Genomic DNA, 13,108 nt, shown 5'->3' with positions numbered 1-13,108 from the left:
CTCACGAATTATACACACCATGTTGCGCTCATCGATGCGCCTCGGCACGGCGCGAGTGCCTGCTCTCCGCCAGCCTCTCAATGCTCGGGCATTGAAGGCCAACACAATCCTTCCCCGGAATACTTGGGCAAGAGCTGCCTCAACAGTGACTAACTTGGAGAACTTCCCCCAGGTTGGTGAGAAGCTGCATGGGTTTACGATTCAAGAGAAGAAGCATGTGCCGGAGCTTCATCTGACCGCGGTCTGGCTGAAGCACGACAAGACCGATGCCGACTATATGCATGTGGCTCGGGACGATAAGAACAATGTGTTTGGAATTGGATTCAAGACAAACCCGCCGGATGCCACTGGCGTGCCTCATATTTTGGAACACACCACATTATGTGGAAGTGAAAAGTGAGTGACATGACAATGAAAAAAATAGAAAACGTTGGCTGACCTGATGCTGTCAGATTTCCTATTCGAGACCCCTTCTTCAAGATGCTTCCTCGTTCGCTTTCTAACTTCATGAACGCCTTCACGGCCTCCGATCATACCACCTACCCCTTTGCTACAACCAACCAGCAGGACTTCCAGAACCTTCTATCCGTCTACCTCGATGCGACATTGCACCCTCTGCTTAAGGAGTCAGACTTCCGCCAAGAAGGATGGCGCCTAGGTCCCGAGGATCCCCGCGCCTCGGAGTCTGAGAAGAAGGCTCAACTGGAGGACATTGTTTTCAAGGGTGTTGTCTACAATGAGATGAAGGGCCAGATCTCAGACGCAAATTATCTCTACTACATTCGGTTCAAGGAGAGCATCTTCCCTTCGCTGAACAACTCTGGCGGAGATCCGGAGTACATCACAGATCTCACCCACAAACAGTTGACCGAGTTCTCGAAGCGAAACTACCACCCGAGCAACTCCAAGATTCTCACTTATGGTGATATGCCTCTTGCTGATCACTTGATGCAGGTTGGCGCTGTGCTGGATGGCTTCCAGAAGGGCCAGGCCGATACCGATGTCAAGAAGCCGTTGGATCTCAGCCAGGGCCCTAAGAGTGTGACAGTTCCCGGACCCATCGATACATTCGCCGCCGAGGATAAACAGCATAAGACCTCTACTTCTTGGTACATGGGTGATACTACCGATATTGTGGAAACATTCTCCGTCGGCATTGTTTCCTCGCTTCTGCTCGATGGTTATGGCTCGCCTATGTATCGGGCTCTTATTGAGAGCGGTCTCGGCTCCTCCTTCACGCCAAACACTGGTCTCGACCCCTCTGGCAGAACCCCCATCTTCTCGGTCGGCCTCAACGGCGTGAGTGAAGCGGAAGCCCCCACAGTCAAGGATGTGGTCCAGAAAGTCTTCCAAGAGTCTGTCTCAGCTGGTTTCAGTGAAGAGAAGGTCCGTGGATTCCTTCATCAACTGGAACTTTCCCTGCGCCACAAGACCGCAAACTTCGGAATTGGCGTTATGGAGAAGACCATCTCGTCGTGGCTCAATGGCTCGAACCCAATGAAGGAGCTTGCTTGGAACGATGTCATCGAGGAGTTCAAGGCCAGATACGCGCAGCCTGGTTACCTCGAGTCATTGGTGCAAAAATATCTCATCAATGACCAGTGCATGACCTTTACTATGGTTGGCACACCCACATTTAACAAGGAGTTGGACGATAAAGAGGTTGTCCGCAAGGACAAGAAGCTCGCTGAGCTCATTGAACAGCATGGATCGGTTGAAAAAGCCGTCGCTCACCTTGGAGCAGAGGAGTTGGAGCTTCTTAATATCCAGGAAGATGCCCACAACGCCGATTTGAGCTGCCTTCCATCCGTGAGAGTGAAGGATATCTCACGCGAGAAGGAGCGCAAGCCTATCCGCGAGTCCAAGGTCGACGGCGCTGATGTTGTCTGGCGGGAGGCCCCCACCAATGGCCTTACCTACTTCCAAGCCTTGAACGACTTCGTCGATCTTCCCGACGATCTTCGATTGCTCATGCCTCTCTTCAACGACTGTGTTATGCGCTTGGGAACTGCAAACCGATCTATGGAGCAATGGGAGGACTTGATCAAGCTCAAGACTGGTGGTATCTCGACTTCCTCCTTCCTTGTCTCTTCGCCAACCCATCTGGATCAGTTCAAGGAGGGTATGCAGCTCTCTGGATTCGCTCTGGACCAGAATATCCCCGAGATGCTGGAAATGCTCTCTGTGCTGGTCACCGAGACTGACTTCATGAGCCCTGCTGCACCGGCCATGATCCAGGAGCTTTTGCGTATGACCACCAACGGAGCTCTGGATTCCATTGCCGGAACTGGTCACCGTTTCGCAGTCAATGCTGCGGCCGCCAGCCTCTCCCCCACCTTCTGGATTCAGGAGCAACAATCTGGTCTTGAGCAGCTGCAAGCCACTGCCAACCTCCTCCGCGATGCCGAGTCCTCTCCCGAGCGCCTGCAGGAGTTGATCGAGAAGCTTCGCCTGATCCAATCCTTCGCCATCTCGTCGTCCAACCTCCGTGTTCGCATGGTATGTGAAAAGGAGAGTGCCAGCAGCAACGAGTCTGTCTTGCAGAAGTGGATCTCTGGACTTCCCCAGTCCCGCTCTCCGGCTTCTCCCCCGGGCAGCTCGACCTTCCGTCCAGTCAACAAGGCCTTCTATGACATGCCGTACAAGGTATACTACTCTGGCCAGACTAGCCAGACCGTGCCTTTTGTCAATTCCTCCAGCGCCCCGCTCAGTGTCATGTCCCAGCTCCTTACCCACAACTATCTCCACCCTGAGATCCGTGAGAAGGGTGGTGCTTATGGTGCCGGTGCTAGCAACGGGCCCCTCAAGGGCATCTTCACCTTCATGAGTTACCGTGACCCGAACCCTCTGAATACTCTGAAGGTGTTCCAGAACAGCGGTATCTTTGCTAGAGATCGTGCCTGGACCGAGCGTGAGATCGAAGAGGCCAAGCTCGGTATCTTCCAAGGTCTTGATGCCCCCGTTAGTGTTGATGATGAGGGAACCCGCTACTTTATGAGCGGTGTCACCCACGAAATGGACCAGCGCTGGAGAGAACAGGTCTTGGATGTCACCGCCAAGGATGTTAACGATGCGGCCGATAAGTTCCTAGTCAATGGATCTCGCCAAACAACTTGCGTTCTTGGCGAGAAGAAGGACTGGGCTGACGCTGAATGGGAAGTTCGCAAGCTTTCCATGGATGGACAGAACGGTGCCACTGCCTCGGCATAAGTGGTGACGGCCACATCCTGTTCAGCCGCTTTCTTTTCTACGAATTTAATCCTAACGATGCATCGACATTGCTAGGATTATTGTAACACCACTCATCTTCCCGTGTACTTTTATGCTTGCCCTTGAACACCTACCTTGTACATATGTTTCTATAACCGATCTATATAGATCTCCTTTTCTCTTTCTTCTGCATATCCCATCTTCGCTCCACACAATCCCGCCCGCGCTGATGATCTATACGTGCTTCGGCACAGAGCTAATCACATCTACAACCGGCTCCTCCCTTGGTTGCGAGATGTCGCATCATTTCCCTCATGGAATATGCAAGCGCAAGAACAAAATGAACGTGAGCCCACGAGGCACACTTCGCACCTCCGTTTTCGGAACCGCCCTAGACCTAAGTCTACACAGGACGGACTAAAATCGGGAGAACATCTGTAGTCTAAAGCGATAGATTTGTAGAAATACCAAAATCCATGTCTGAACCATGGAATGCTACAGTTGCAATTGCGGAGCCCCAAAGCGGAGAAACTTTAATTTCACCCCTCACGTGGCTCTGATAAGCTTGATGCAACAACATCCCTTCATCTTCTCTCTGCAATTGACCTGTCTATGCTCCTATTTTGTGTCTGGTGAGTCATGTAGAATTGCCCTGACACGAAATGAATGGATCGAGGACTACGGTCACGGTGGGCCCACGGCCGACCAAGGCCTGTATAAATTGCCGACGACTGAAGGTATGTAGGCATGCATCATTCCAAATCAGACTTATCAAATCAATAAAGCTGAGAGTATATTAGATGAAGTGCGAAGTCTCCGGACCTCCTCCATGTCGCCGATGCCGACAGAATCGGGTACAGTGCGTATTCAAGCCGCGGGCCAATGTAAGAACATAATTCTTGAATATTCCGAGCTCACACTTACATTTTATTCAGGCATCTGCCATACATAGCTTAGTTGAGTTACAACAAGATTCAAGTCTTACATGCTTACCTGGTATCGCGGACCATCAGTCAATTCTGAACCGATTATCCAGAATCGAGGCGGCACTAGGCATTACCGAGGAGGGAGACGACGAGGTAGTCTCACCCCGTGAACCAAGCCCAAAAAAAGATGTGGATTCAGTCCCTCTAAATGGTGTGTGGAAAGCGGTTGCGCATTTACGGGTCATTACTCGTCCATCCCCAGATGAAAGTGCCTGGTCCCGACCCATTGTCAAGCAACTTTGGACCTCGTATGCATCAGTTTTACTTGACGCATGGAATTTCATCGCTAACGAAGAAAAAAGGTTCTTGACTAATCTCCCCCTCCTCCACTTTCTCAAAAACCGCGATGCGTTTGCATCGCCAACACCTCTCTTGCTCGCCTCCGTGCTTTACATTTCTGCTCTACACCACACCTCTTCAGATTTGGCTTCAATAGAGACGGGGTACTTTGCCGCTACTTGTAGCGCTATTGCAGAGCTAGTTACCCCATCTTTGCAACCGTTTTCCCCACAGGCAATAGCGCGCAACGATGATGAACAGGATCTTTCTCCGCAATCCCAAACAAGTGTGGCATTCCACAACATCCTCGGTTTGATCATGGCCAGTCTTAGCTCCGAAGCATATATAGATGCCACGGGTATGTGGATTTCTATGGCATATCGCATTTGGCTTGATCATTGTCCGGTGGAAATGAATGCTACGATGCATGATTGGCATGGCCTATTTTCTGGTCTTCAGGTAAGCGGACCTAAGTATAGAGAGCTTACTGTTTTACCAAACTCAAGTGATTATAGGTGATTGATATCGAACACGCCTCAATGCATATGTCCTATCCACTGGTCCCGCGACATGCTCCTGCACCAGGAATCCAGCGACTTGATAGCCATCAGGGAAATGCATTCCAAGGTCTTGCAGAAATGATGCATTACGGGTTGAGCCATTTCGTTGGCCGAGGACTACCGACCATTTGGGCCTCTATCAACACAAATGAAACTGATATTGTTGCTGCTGTTCGAACTCCGTTTACTGAGAATGACTCTCAGGTCATTCGTCTTTGGGCACGAAAGCTTGATAACTGGTTGGTGCGGTACAGTGGCTCATCTCGTGAGTACATAATTCAGTGTATCACTGAAGGGCTTTGCTTACCGTGGACGTGTTCTAGAGCCCACACCATCTGACAGACAGGGGATTCTTATCTTACTGCAGTACCATCTACATAAGTTATATGTTCTGTCAATCTACCACCCAGCTCGTGGATTTGATCTCAGCTCGGCGGATATTAGTTCTATGGAAAGACATGAGTTACTTGTCTCGGCACGAGCCGTGTTAAGACTTCGACAAGATGATGCAAGTATATGGTCGAACTGGGATATGGTCGTGAGTCAGCCCGGAAACATCCCTACTCTATATTTTCTGATGAAAAAAAAAAGATGATTACCTGGGCAGCCATACTCCTCCTTCGAGGCGTTGAAGACGGCATGACCCACCAAGATGGTATGTTTCATTCAATTAAAGCAAAAGATCAATTTTAATTAGTATATCCAGACCTTCACTTAGTCCAATCGCACCTTCAGAGCCTTGATCGAACGAATCAATCCGCAGCAAGCATCCACACGGTGTTATTCCGTCGCCTCGAGTCTAGCATGCAAGCCATGCATACACCCCCAGATACCAGCGAATCATTAACGCTCCCCGGACCAATCGCAGATGAGTCATGGACTATCTTTGATCAGGAGATCATGGCCCTCGCAAATCCACCGTGGCTGTTTGATGAGCCTCCTCAGTTGTCACAGATGCAGAGACCATCTGTTCAGTATGACTTTACGCCACAGGCTCAATGGGACTGTGCCGAGCCGGATGCTGGGACCTTGCCATCTACTTTGAATCGAATCTTTGGCAATGACGGCAATGGTCAAATGGTAATTCATTGATGTAATACTCTCTGAGATATTGGGACCGAGAGTATACTGAGAATTATGTACTATTGTATTTACGAAGCAGCATACTATTTGCCCAGAATTCATTAACTGATACATCAGGTCACTTTTACCGCAGGCGTTCGCGATAAGTGCACATCAAAGGGGATCATATTATTTAATGATCTATGTGCTTTTTAGCTTAATTGAGATATGACCGATACTCAGAGCAGTAGTCACAATGTCCTCCAGTGGAAGCTATTTAGTTTGCTTCGGAAGGGTCAAGGGCGTACGCGGCAATACCAATAGCGGCAGCAATAGCCTTCTGGTCATTGCGCAAGGAGGCCTTGCAGTAAGGAAGAGCCTTCAGCGCAACGGCAGTGTAGAAGTGAGAGGTCTGGTCGTTGAGCTTGCTCAGGATGACCTGAAAGTCATTGCGGTTGTCCTTGTCGAACAGCTTAGCGTTGTCGGCAAAGGTGTTGTGCAACTCAGTGCCGGTGAGAGCGTTGGAGTGGAAAGCCTGGCACAGGACCATCTGGGCGGTATCGGCGAGGGGCTTGGTGGGCTGGTTCTCCTTCAAGTCGTCGCTCTCGGCGGTGACGGTGGTGTTGTAGGCGTTGATGACGTCCTATGAGATGAGTGAGCCTTTTTGTCAATCCGGGGTGTATATAAACGCGGGACTTACAGCAGCAGTGACTCCCTGGGTGCTGGCACTGAGGTGCTTAAGCTGGTTGAAGGTGTGCTTAAGACCGAGGTCGACCTGGTTCAAGTTGGCCTGGACGGCAGCGCCAATGTCGGTGGCATTGGAGGCAGCAGTGGCCGAGGCCGAGAACACCATACAAGCAGCGAAGAGGACGTTCTTGAATTGCATTATGAATATGTGATCGCAAAAGACTGGAATACACAGATTCAAAGGGAGATATCCTGGTTTAAATAGAGCTGCGAGACCCCTTGAAATTACTAGATGCCGGGCATTTAGTGGACCCTGCTTTGTCGAAATTGGGCTAAGCTCCTCGATCTAACTACGTCGTGCATGTTCTGATGTCGATCTTTACGATCATCGAAATTAAGATCTACACCGAGATTCTCCGATGTAAAACCCCTGCGATACGGTCATTTGAGAACAATGGCTACCAGCTCTAAAAGAGGTAAGTCCCCGACTCTTTTCCTTACACGCACATCAGTACTTCAAATTATAATGTTGTCCAAAGCCTTGTTATGATACGTTCTACTTAGAGGAAAAGCAAATATCGACCAGTGTCATCAGAATACTCAACGGTAGATGGGATCTTTCCACCCCAGTCTATCCATCTGGCCAAGTAGGTCAGCTTCGTAGCCTAGTGGAATGTGTAGATATAGAAGAATATGATCAAGCAATGTGTATCCCAAAATTTCTGTTACTATCGGACTTATACAAGAAATGATGATTTGGAGTCAATCCGTGACTCCAAATGTCATAACACCTTCCTATCGCATCAAAGAGCACAATAGTAGCCTGTTCGGTTCCGTGATAGGAGTATTGCACAGTGGATTTCAATAGCTGCAGCATAAATTACGGCCTCAAGAAAAAAAGGCGCGGACCCGCAGCGGAGCACAAGTTGGCGGGACTTGGAAATAATCATAAAAAGTATCAATCCATGTGGCTCTAGGGGGATTTTTCGTAATGATCAAGAGTCGTAATGATCAAGTGTCTATGTATGTTGCCTCAGAGGATTTTGAATGTTGTTATGCAACCCACTCGAAAAGTGTATGCTTCTGTACAGTCAATAGTTCACATTAGTCTATGGAGCATATGTGGGAACCGGAAACCTTTTCCATCAATATATGAACGTATCGATTCCTAGATCGATCGATCGGTCGCTGAGCTACATTTCGGCCATCTTTGTTTAATTGAAAGGAGGTGTATCGTCCTATGTATCATTTTGGATCCACGAAGTCATTTGATTCCCAAAAGCTGAACATGTGTTGAGTGTAGCTAATTCAGCGAATCTAACTCGGCGCCGTGGCCATGAAGATATTTGAGGAATTAGAAGATAATACCAAATCGACCAGCTGTTTTACCATTCTCCAAAAGCTCAATAGCCTTTTGAATGCCCGCAATGTTGTCAAAGGTGGCCATATGAGCCTCCCAAGGTACCATGCTCTGACTAAACTCGATGAGCTCACGCATTTGATGGGGTGTATGACTGCTGGCACCTATAATCCGATATTTTCCCAGGAGAATATCGAGCGCATCGATTGAGAGACTTTGTTTGGTAATACCGTTCACCATTAGAATACCATTGGTTGCATTAATATGTATTGTCCACTGGACTTGGTCCCCGATAGAATGCCAGCGAAGCATTTACTTACATCAAGCCTGGCTACGCTTAGTTTATCTGAAATCATCCTACGCCGCATGCTTCAATAAGTTAAAAACCCTGGCCGATAACCATGTTTTCCACCCCCAATTTTGGTCATCGTTGACTGGCCAGTGTCTCTCAGACATGACAGATGCTTTCGATGAGATTGACTATCTGGACTTGTCTGAACAGCTGCTATGTCCGTCCCCGGCGCTGTTAATCCTCATGCTGAACTATCACCTACAGCCCGCTTTTCCGGGTGACCGCGAATAGAACAAGATGAACTCATGGTCACTACATAAGTGTTGGAACGTGCTTCGCAAACTAAGGGAAACTCCTGATTTAGCTGCTCGCATGACTCAGGCTTCGAAAACCCAACCTGCGACGAGCTGTGAGACAGAGATTCATTCTTCGATCCATTATGGAAACACTATGCATTTAGCGAAGGACCAAGCAGGAACTATGTTGATGAAATACATCGTAGTCAATCTTCATTTTATGTAATTTTCTAAATACCCAAAGATAGCATATTTCTTAAAGCCTACGCACAGTAAATCTCAATTTGAAAGTTTCCAAGCCTCTGTGGAATGTCTTCATCATAGAATCGGCTCCAGCCCACTTCTCCATCCAAGCCTCGACTTCCCACTTCGTCCCCGTTTCCTCCCCAACTTGCTCCCAAAGCTTCTTCCATGTAGCAGGATCATGACGGTAGTGCTGCCCAGCTTCATGTTTCTGTTCAGGAGGAGGCGGATCAACACGACCAACCTGTCTTCCAATCAACAGAGACCCGGGCTTGTCCTGTAGCAACCCGATAAGCCGCTTTGCGATGGTGACTTGCTTGTCCCAGTCAAAGAGATGGAAAAATGAAGCGGCATTGACAATGTCAATTCTGTTGGTTAGTTTCTTTACCAAGTCCGAGTTATCGTCGAAGATGTCTGCCATTATAAAGTTGGACTTGAGGGTGTCGTGGTCGTTGAATAGATCGTAGCCTATGTCGAAGAAGTCTCGGCGGAGGTCTGATGCATAGAGATTATCTGATGGAACGCCATCGAAAACCTGGTTGGCCTATTAGCACAACGTTGTTTATCGAGTTGTCGTTGGTATGGAGGATTCTCACCAGTTGACGCAGTTCTTGCCCAACAGCACATCCGACATCCAACAACTTTTCGCCAGATTTCAGCCGCTCAAGGATCTCGGCATACAGTGGTGATTGCTTTACAGACATATCCAAGAACCGGAATGCCCCTATGCATGGATAGGGAAACTAGACGTTGTTCAGCAATTCGTAAGTTACTCCGAATACACCAAATAGCAAGCGGCCATGGCCATGGCGTGGAGAAGAGCACGAACTTACCACAGCAAAGGCTCTATCTCTCTAGAAAAGTGAAGACGTATTAAGATCAGCTTCAAAAGAAGACTGGAAGAGCCACATACCACTTTCTTTACATGGTCAAGCACTTCCTCGCTTGGGATCCTGCTCTCGAGGATCTTCTTCGCTGGTTGCGGAACCTCTGCGAGATCAGGCTCGTACCAAGGGAATTCCCGGGGATTGAAGCCTCCATCCAGGATGGATTTGAGGTCTTGTTCTGCTTTAGCCATGATGCGGGGCAGGATCGTCGACGATTGCGGAGTGTAGCTATGCTGCGGCGGACGGTTTCTATACGATAGAGCTTTGCAATCCAAATAAAACGCCTCTTTCAAGCAATACAGCAAACAATGGAAGCAACAGAATCACATTGCCCGGTTCAGAAGTGCATTGGTAATTTGCTGACGAGGCCGTGTGGATCCCAGGGCTGTGGGGATAACGACCTCCCGGTCCCGGCTTGTTTACATGTATAGCTTTCTATCTTTTGCATATAGTCTCACCATATGAACAGGATGCAATAAGCTTAAATGCAACCTGGGATTTGAAGTCACATATACGACGTACTGTGCTAGTACCATTACCTAAAGAGCCCGGTGTGCACCGTACATAGCTACCGGAAAACGTAATTATCCTATCTTGGGAAATCCTTTCCCATTGTGGACCCAGGAATGCGATATATGCAAATAGACCCTTATAGCTAAATGATATTCTCAAATGTCGGTGCCAGAGTCAGATGCCCCAAAGGTAGTCTGCTCTCAGGCATTGCCCCAAGGTATCCATGTGCCAGGAGAGTCATTCCCAATCTCACATCTAGGGTAGCCCGCTCCGGCAAAACTCCAACTGGAATCCTCACAATAAGCATAGGGAATATGGATACTTCAAAAAGCAAGAATACAAGCCCTTAGTGGTAAGTATCCAAATTCTCCTCCTAGAGTCCTAGAGGCTCTAACTTTATCTAAAGTGATACTGCCCTTGATGTAGATAAGGCGATAGACTATATGTGAGGATCTTGAGGAGCAGAGCCTAGAGCAGAAGGCTTGTGGTACATTCTTTTGCCTGAAAGAGAAATTTTCGTCTAGTCTTACACAAAATATAAATATCAGCGGGGCACAGCGCATCAGTGGGACAATGAGGACCCACTCATGAGCTCACCAGCCAGTTTGAAGCTGAGGAACAAGCCTTGTAGATGGAGAGGCGTCAAGGTAGAACATCCGGCTTGGGCAATTATCTTTCTGCTTTCGCTTTCGTATTGTATGATATAAAGATAGATATGAGGAAGAAGAGAAGAAAAAAAGCAACATATACTAGGCCTGGAAAGAGGGGCCTTTTATAAATGGTGAATGTTCTGATATCCACCAAGACGCTATAGCTATAGTTATAATCAACTTTGGTCAGAGACTATACTCAAAACTAGCCAGCCACGCAGTAGAGATGTGTTGATAATAAATATTCTTCTGTCAATGAGAGTGGGGATTGGACACAGAAACTATTCAATACCGTACAGGACTTAGAACCAGGGAGTACTTCAGTATGTAGTGCTAGAAGCTCTTTTACATGGAAACATAAAAAATAACAAGATGTAATACTCTTCAATTCATATCAGGGGGTATAATGTACAACAAAATCGCTCATAATATCATACAGGCAAGTGACGCATGGCAAAAAGCCATGAGCACTACCTAAAGCAAACAAAAGTATGCACACGGTAATGTATGCTCCAGTGCTAATTAGTCGCGGGCGTTCGTATGATCGGGCTCAAAGGGTGAAAGAGGCCTCGGTGAGGCTTTAGATAGATCTTGGGTCTCTAGACCCACTGAGGAAGGCGATAATGAGAGGGCAGGGAAGGGTTCGGTTTGGTTGGGTACTTCTTGCCCGGAGGAATCACTGAGCCTTCGTAATTTGGGGATGGACTGTTTATCCGCGTCTTGTGGCAGGAGGCTTGTGTTGGTGGGTTTGGTAGCTGGCTGAATCTGTGACTTGGTCAGCTTGACGTTGTGTTGGCAGTAAAGGGTGCAATGTCTCGTACCATATCACCTGCTCCCGAATCGAGACCTCGGTTCAAAGCTAGCTCTTGTGCGGCGAGCCTTCTCCTCTCAATGACCGCTTCTTCTTCCAGCGCAGCCCGCTGATCTTCTGTTTTAAGATCTGCCATCGATGGTGTATCAACTGGTTCAGTAATCTGAGCACCAGATGAGCTCGAAAATCTCTTCGTGCGGCGTTTGTTTTTCCGTTTGTTCTTTTTAGACGATGCACCACCCAGGCTAGATGCAGAACCAGACTTCGTGAACTCGGATTTCGTCCCAGACTGATCATCTGACTCCAAACCCGTTCCTCGCCGTGTGAATGTAATTGCAAATTCGTCGTCAAGGGGTACAGCATCCTCCTCCTCATCACTAGGGAATAGATCACCACGCGAACTGAGGGAATTTGATGTCCCACGGGATGATTGCGTCGCACTGCGATTCCTTCCCGCTGGAGTGGGGGATAGCTGAGCCTCATTATCCATAGCTTCCATCAAAGGTTCATCCTCATGTGCATATCGCCGGGTGCCCGGGTGTTCCTGAAGATCAGCAGCGGAAGGCCGATACTTGACTCCGCGAGCGCCGAACCTCCACGGAAAGCGCTCAAGAAACCCGATAAATGACGAGCTTGGAATAACAGTCGGATCATTATGGTTATCGGGAATATGCACAGTACTCCGTCGCCGCGTGTTCCGAGTCCCATAGCTCATCCTCCTCGGCCGGTGCGGTTGCTCTGCACTTCCGCGCGCCAGGCCGCTACCAGCAAGGAGCCTGTCGAGCTCACCAGTTCCCCATCCAAGTAAGCCGTCATCCTCTTCCTCGTTCTCCCAATCGTCGTAGAAATCAAAGTTAGCCTCGGCTCGGCCGCGTCGTCTCCGCCTGAGGTGGTCTTCCCGGCTCGGCAGGCAAGGGGCTGTGCATGCGTTTACGCAGCTTCCAATCGATTCAAAACATGGCGAGATATAGTTGTGCGAGAATGCGTAGAGCCCTTCCTGTGCTGTCTCGTTGGCGGACTCGAGGTTATGAGAGATCTGGTTGATCCGTTGTCTAATGCGGGGGTCACGCGGTCGCATCATGACGGGCAAGGAGATGGAGAATTGGTGATTTGATCAAATTTCAATTTACTCCCCGGCTGTCGCCGGCGACATTAACAAAGTCAAAGACTGAAGTGAAGTTGGACCGCAACCGATGTCATCTCCTGTTAGTCAGCCGACACGTGAGATACCGATCTGGGGTAATTTTTGATGATCGCAAATGTGCAAAGCGT

General features: G+C 48.6%; 6 protein-coding genes across 6 annotated transcripts; 2 read left to right on the top strand and 4 right to left on the bottom strand.

Annotated features, from left to right (window-relative positions):
• Window positions 1-19: 19 nt before the first annotated feature.
• cym1 (pitrilysin family metalloprotease cym1) lies at window positions 20-3,210 on the top strand (the record flags this gene model as incomplete). The annotated part of the gene is made up of 2 exons (XM_058462448.1): window positions 20-396; window positions 453-3,210. 2 exons carry the CDS (start codon window positions 20-22, stop codon window positions 3,208-3,210), a joined length of 3,135 nt encoding a protein of 1,044 aa, XP_058321073.1.
• Window positions 3,211-3,872: 662 nt separating this feature from the next.
• N7508_004381 (uncharacterized protein) lies at window positions 3,873-6,115 on the top strand (the record flags this gene model as incomplete). The annotated part of the gene is made up of 7 exons (XM_058462447.1): window positions 3,873-3,947; window positions 4,011-4,094; window positions 4,146-4,934; window positions 4,991-5,300; window positions 5,359-5,573; window positions 5,627-5,690; window positions 5,742-6,115. Coding segments are annotated over 7 exons (1,911 nt in total), but the record flags the coding sequence as incomplete, so codon positions are not given.
• A 259-nt stretch (window positions 6,116-6,374) lies between these two features.
• Window positions 6,375-6,983, bottom strand: N7508_004380 (uncharacterized protein; the record flags this gene model as incomplete). The annotated part of the gene is made up of 2 exons (XM_058462446.1): window positions 6,375-6,740; window positions 6,798-6,983. The coding sequence occupies 2 exons, from the start codon at window positions 6,981-6,983 to the stop codon at window positions 6,375-6,377; spliced, it is 552 nt and encodes a 183-aa protein (XP_058321071.1).
• Window positions 6,984-8,138: 1,155 nt separating this feature from the next.
• On the bottom strand, window positions 8,139-8,384 carry N7508_004379 (uncharacterized protein; the record flags this gene model as incomplete). The annotated part of the gene is made up of 1 exon (XM_058462445.1): window positions 8,139-8,384. The coding sequence occupies one exon, from the start codon at window positions 8,382-8,384 to the stop codon at window positions 8,139-8,141; it is 246 nt and encodes an 81-aa protein (XP_058321070.1).
• Window positions 8,385-8,988: 604 nt separating this feature from the next.
• Window positions 8,989-10,053, bottom strand: N7508_004378 (uncharacterized protein; the record flags this gene model as incomplete). Its single annotated transcript, XM_058462444.1, has 2 exons — window positions 8,989-9,510; window positions 9,889-10,053. 2 exons carry the CDS (start codon window positions 10,051-10,053, stop codon window positions 8,989-8,991), a joined length of 687 nt encoding a protein of 228 aa, XP_058321069.1.
• Window positions 10,054-11,547: 1,494 nt separating this feature from the next.
• Window positions 11,548-12,917, bottom strand: N7508_004377 (uncharacterized protein; the record flags this gene model as incomplete). The annotated part of the gene is made up of 2 exons (XM_058462443.1): window positions 11,548-11,790; window positions 11,847-12,917. The coding sequence occupies 2 exons, from the start codon at window positions 12,915-12,917 to the stop codon at window positions 11,548-11,550; spliced, it is 1,314 nt and encodes a 437-aa protein (XP_058321068.1).
• Between the last annotated feature and the right edge of the window lie 191 nt (window positions 12,918-13,108).

The sequence above is a fragment of the Penicillium antarcticum genome, assembly GCF_028974205.1.
Source record: "Penicillium antarcticum strain IBT 31339 chromosome Unknown utg000004l_segment0_segment0, whole genome shotgun sequence".
Lineage (NCBI taxonomy): Eukaryota > Fungi > Ascomycota > Eurotiomycetes > Eurotiales > Aspergillaceae > Penicillium > Penicillium antarcticum.
Note: the sequence above shows the minus strand (reverse complement) of the source record. Positions and strands in the feature narration are given on the sequence as shown.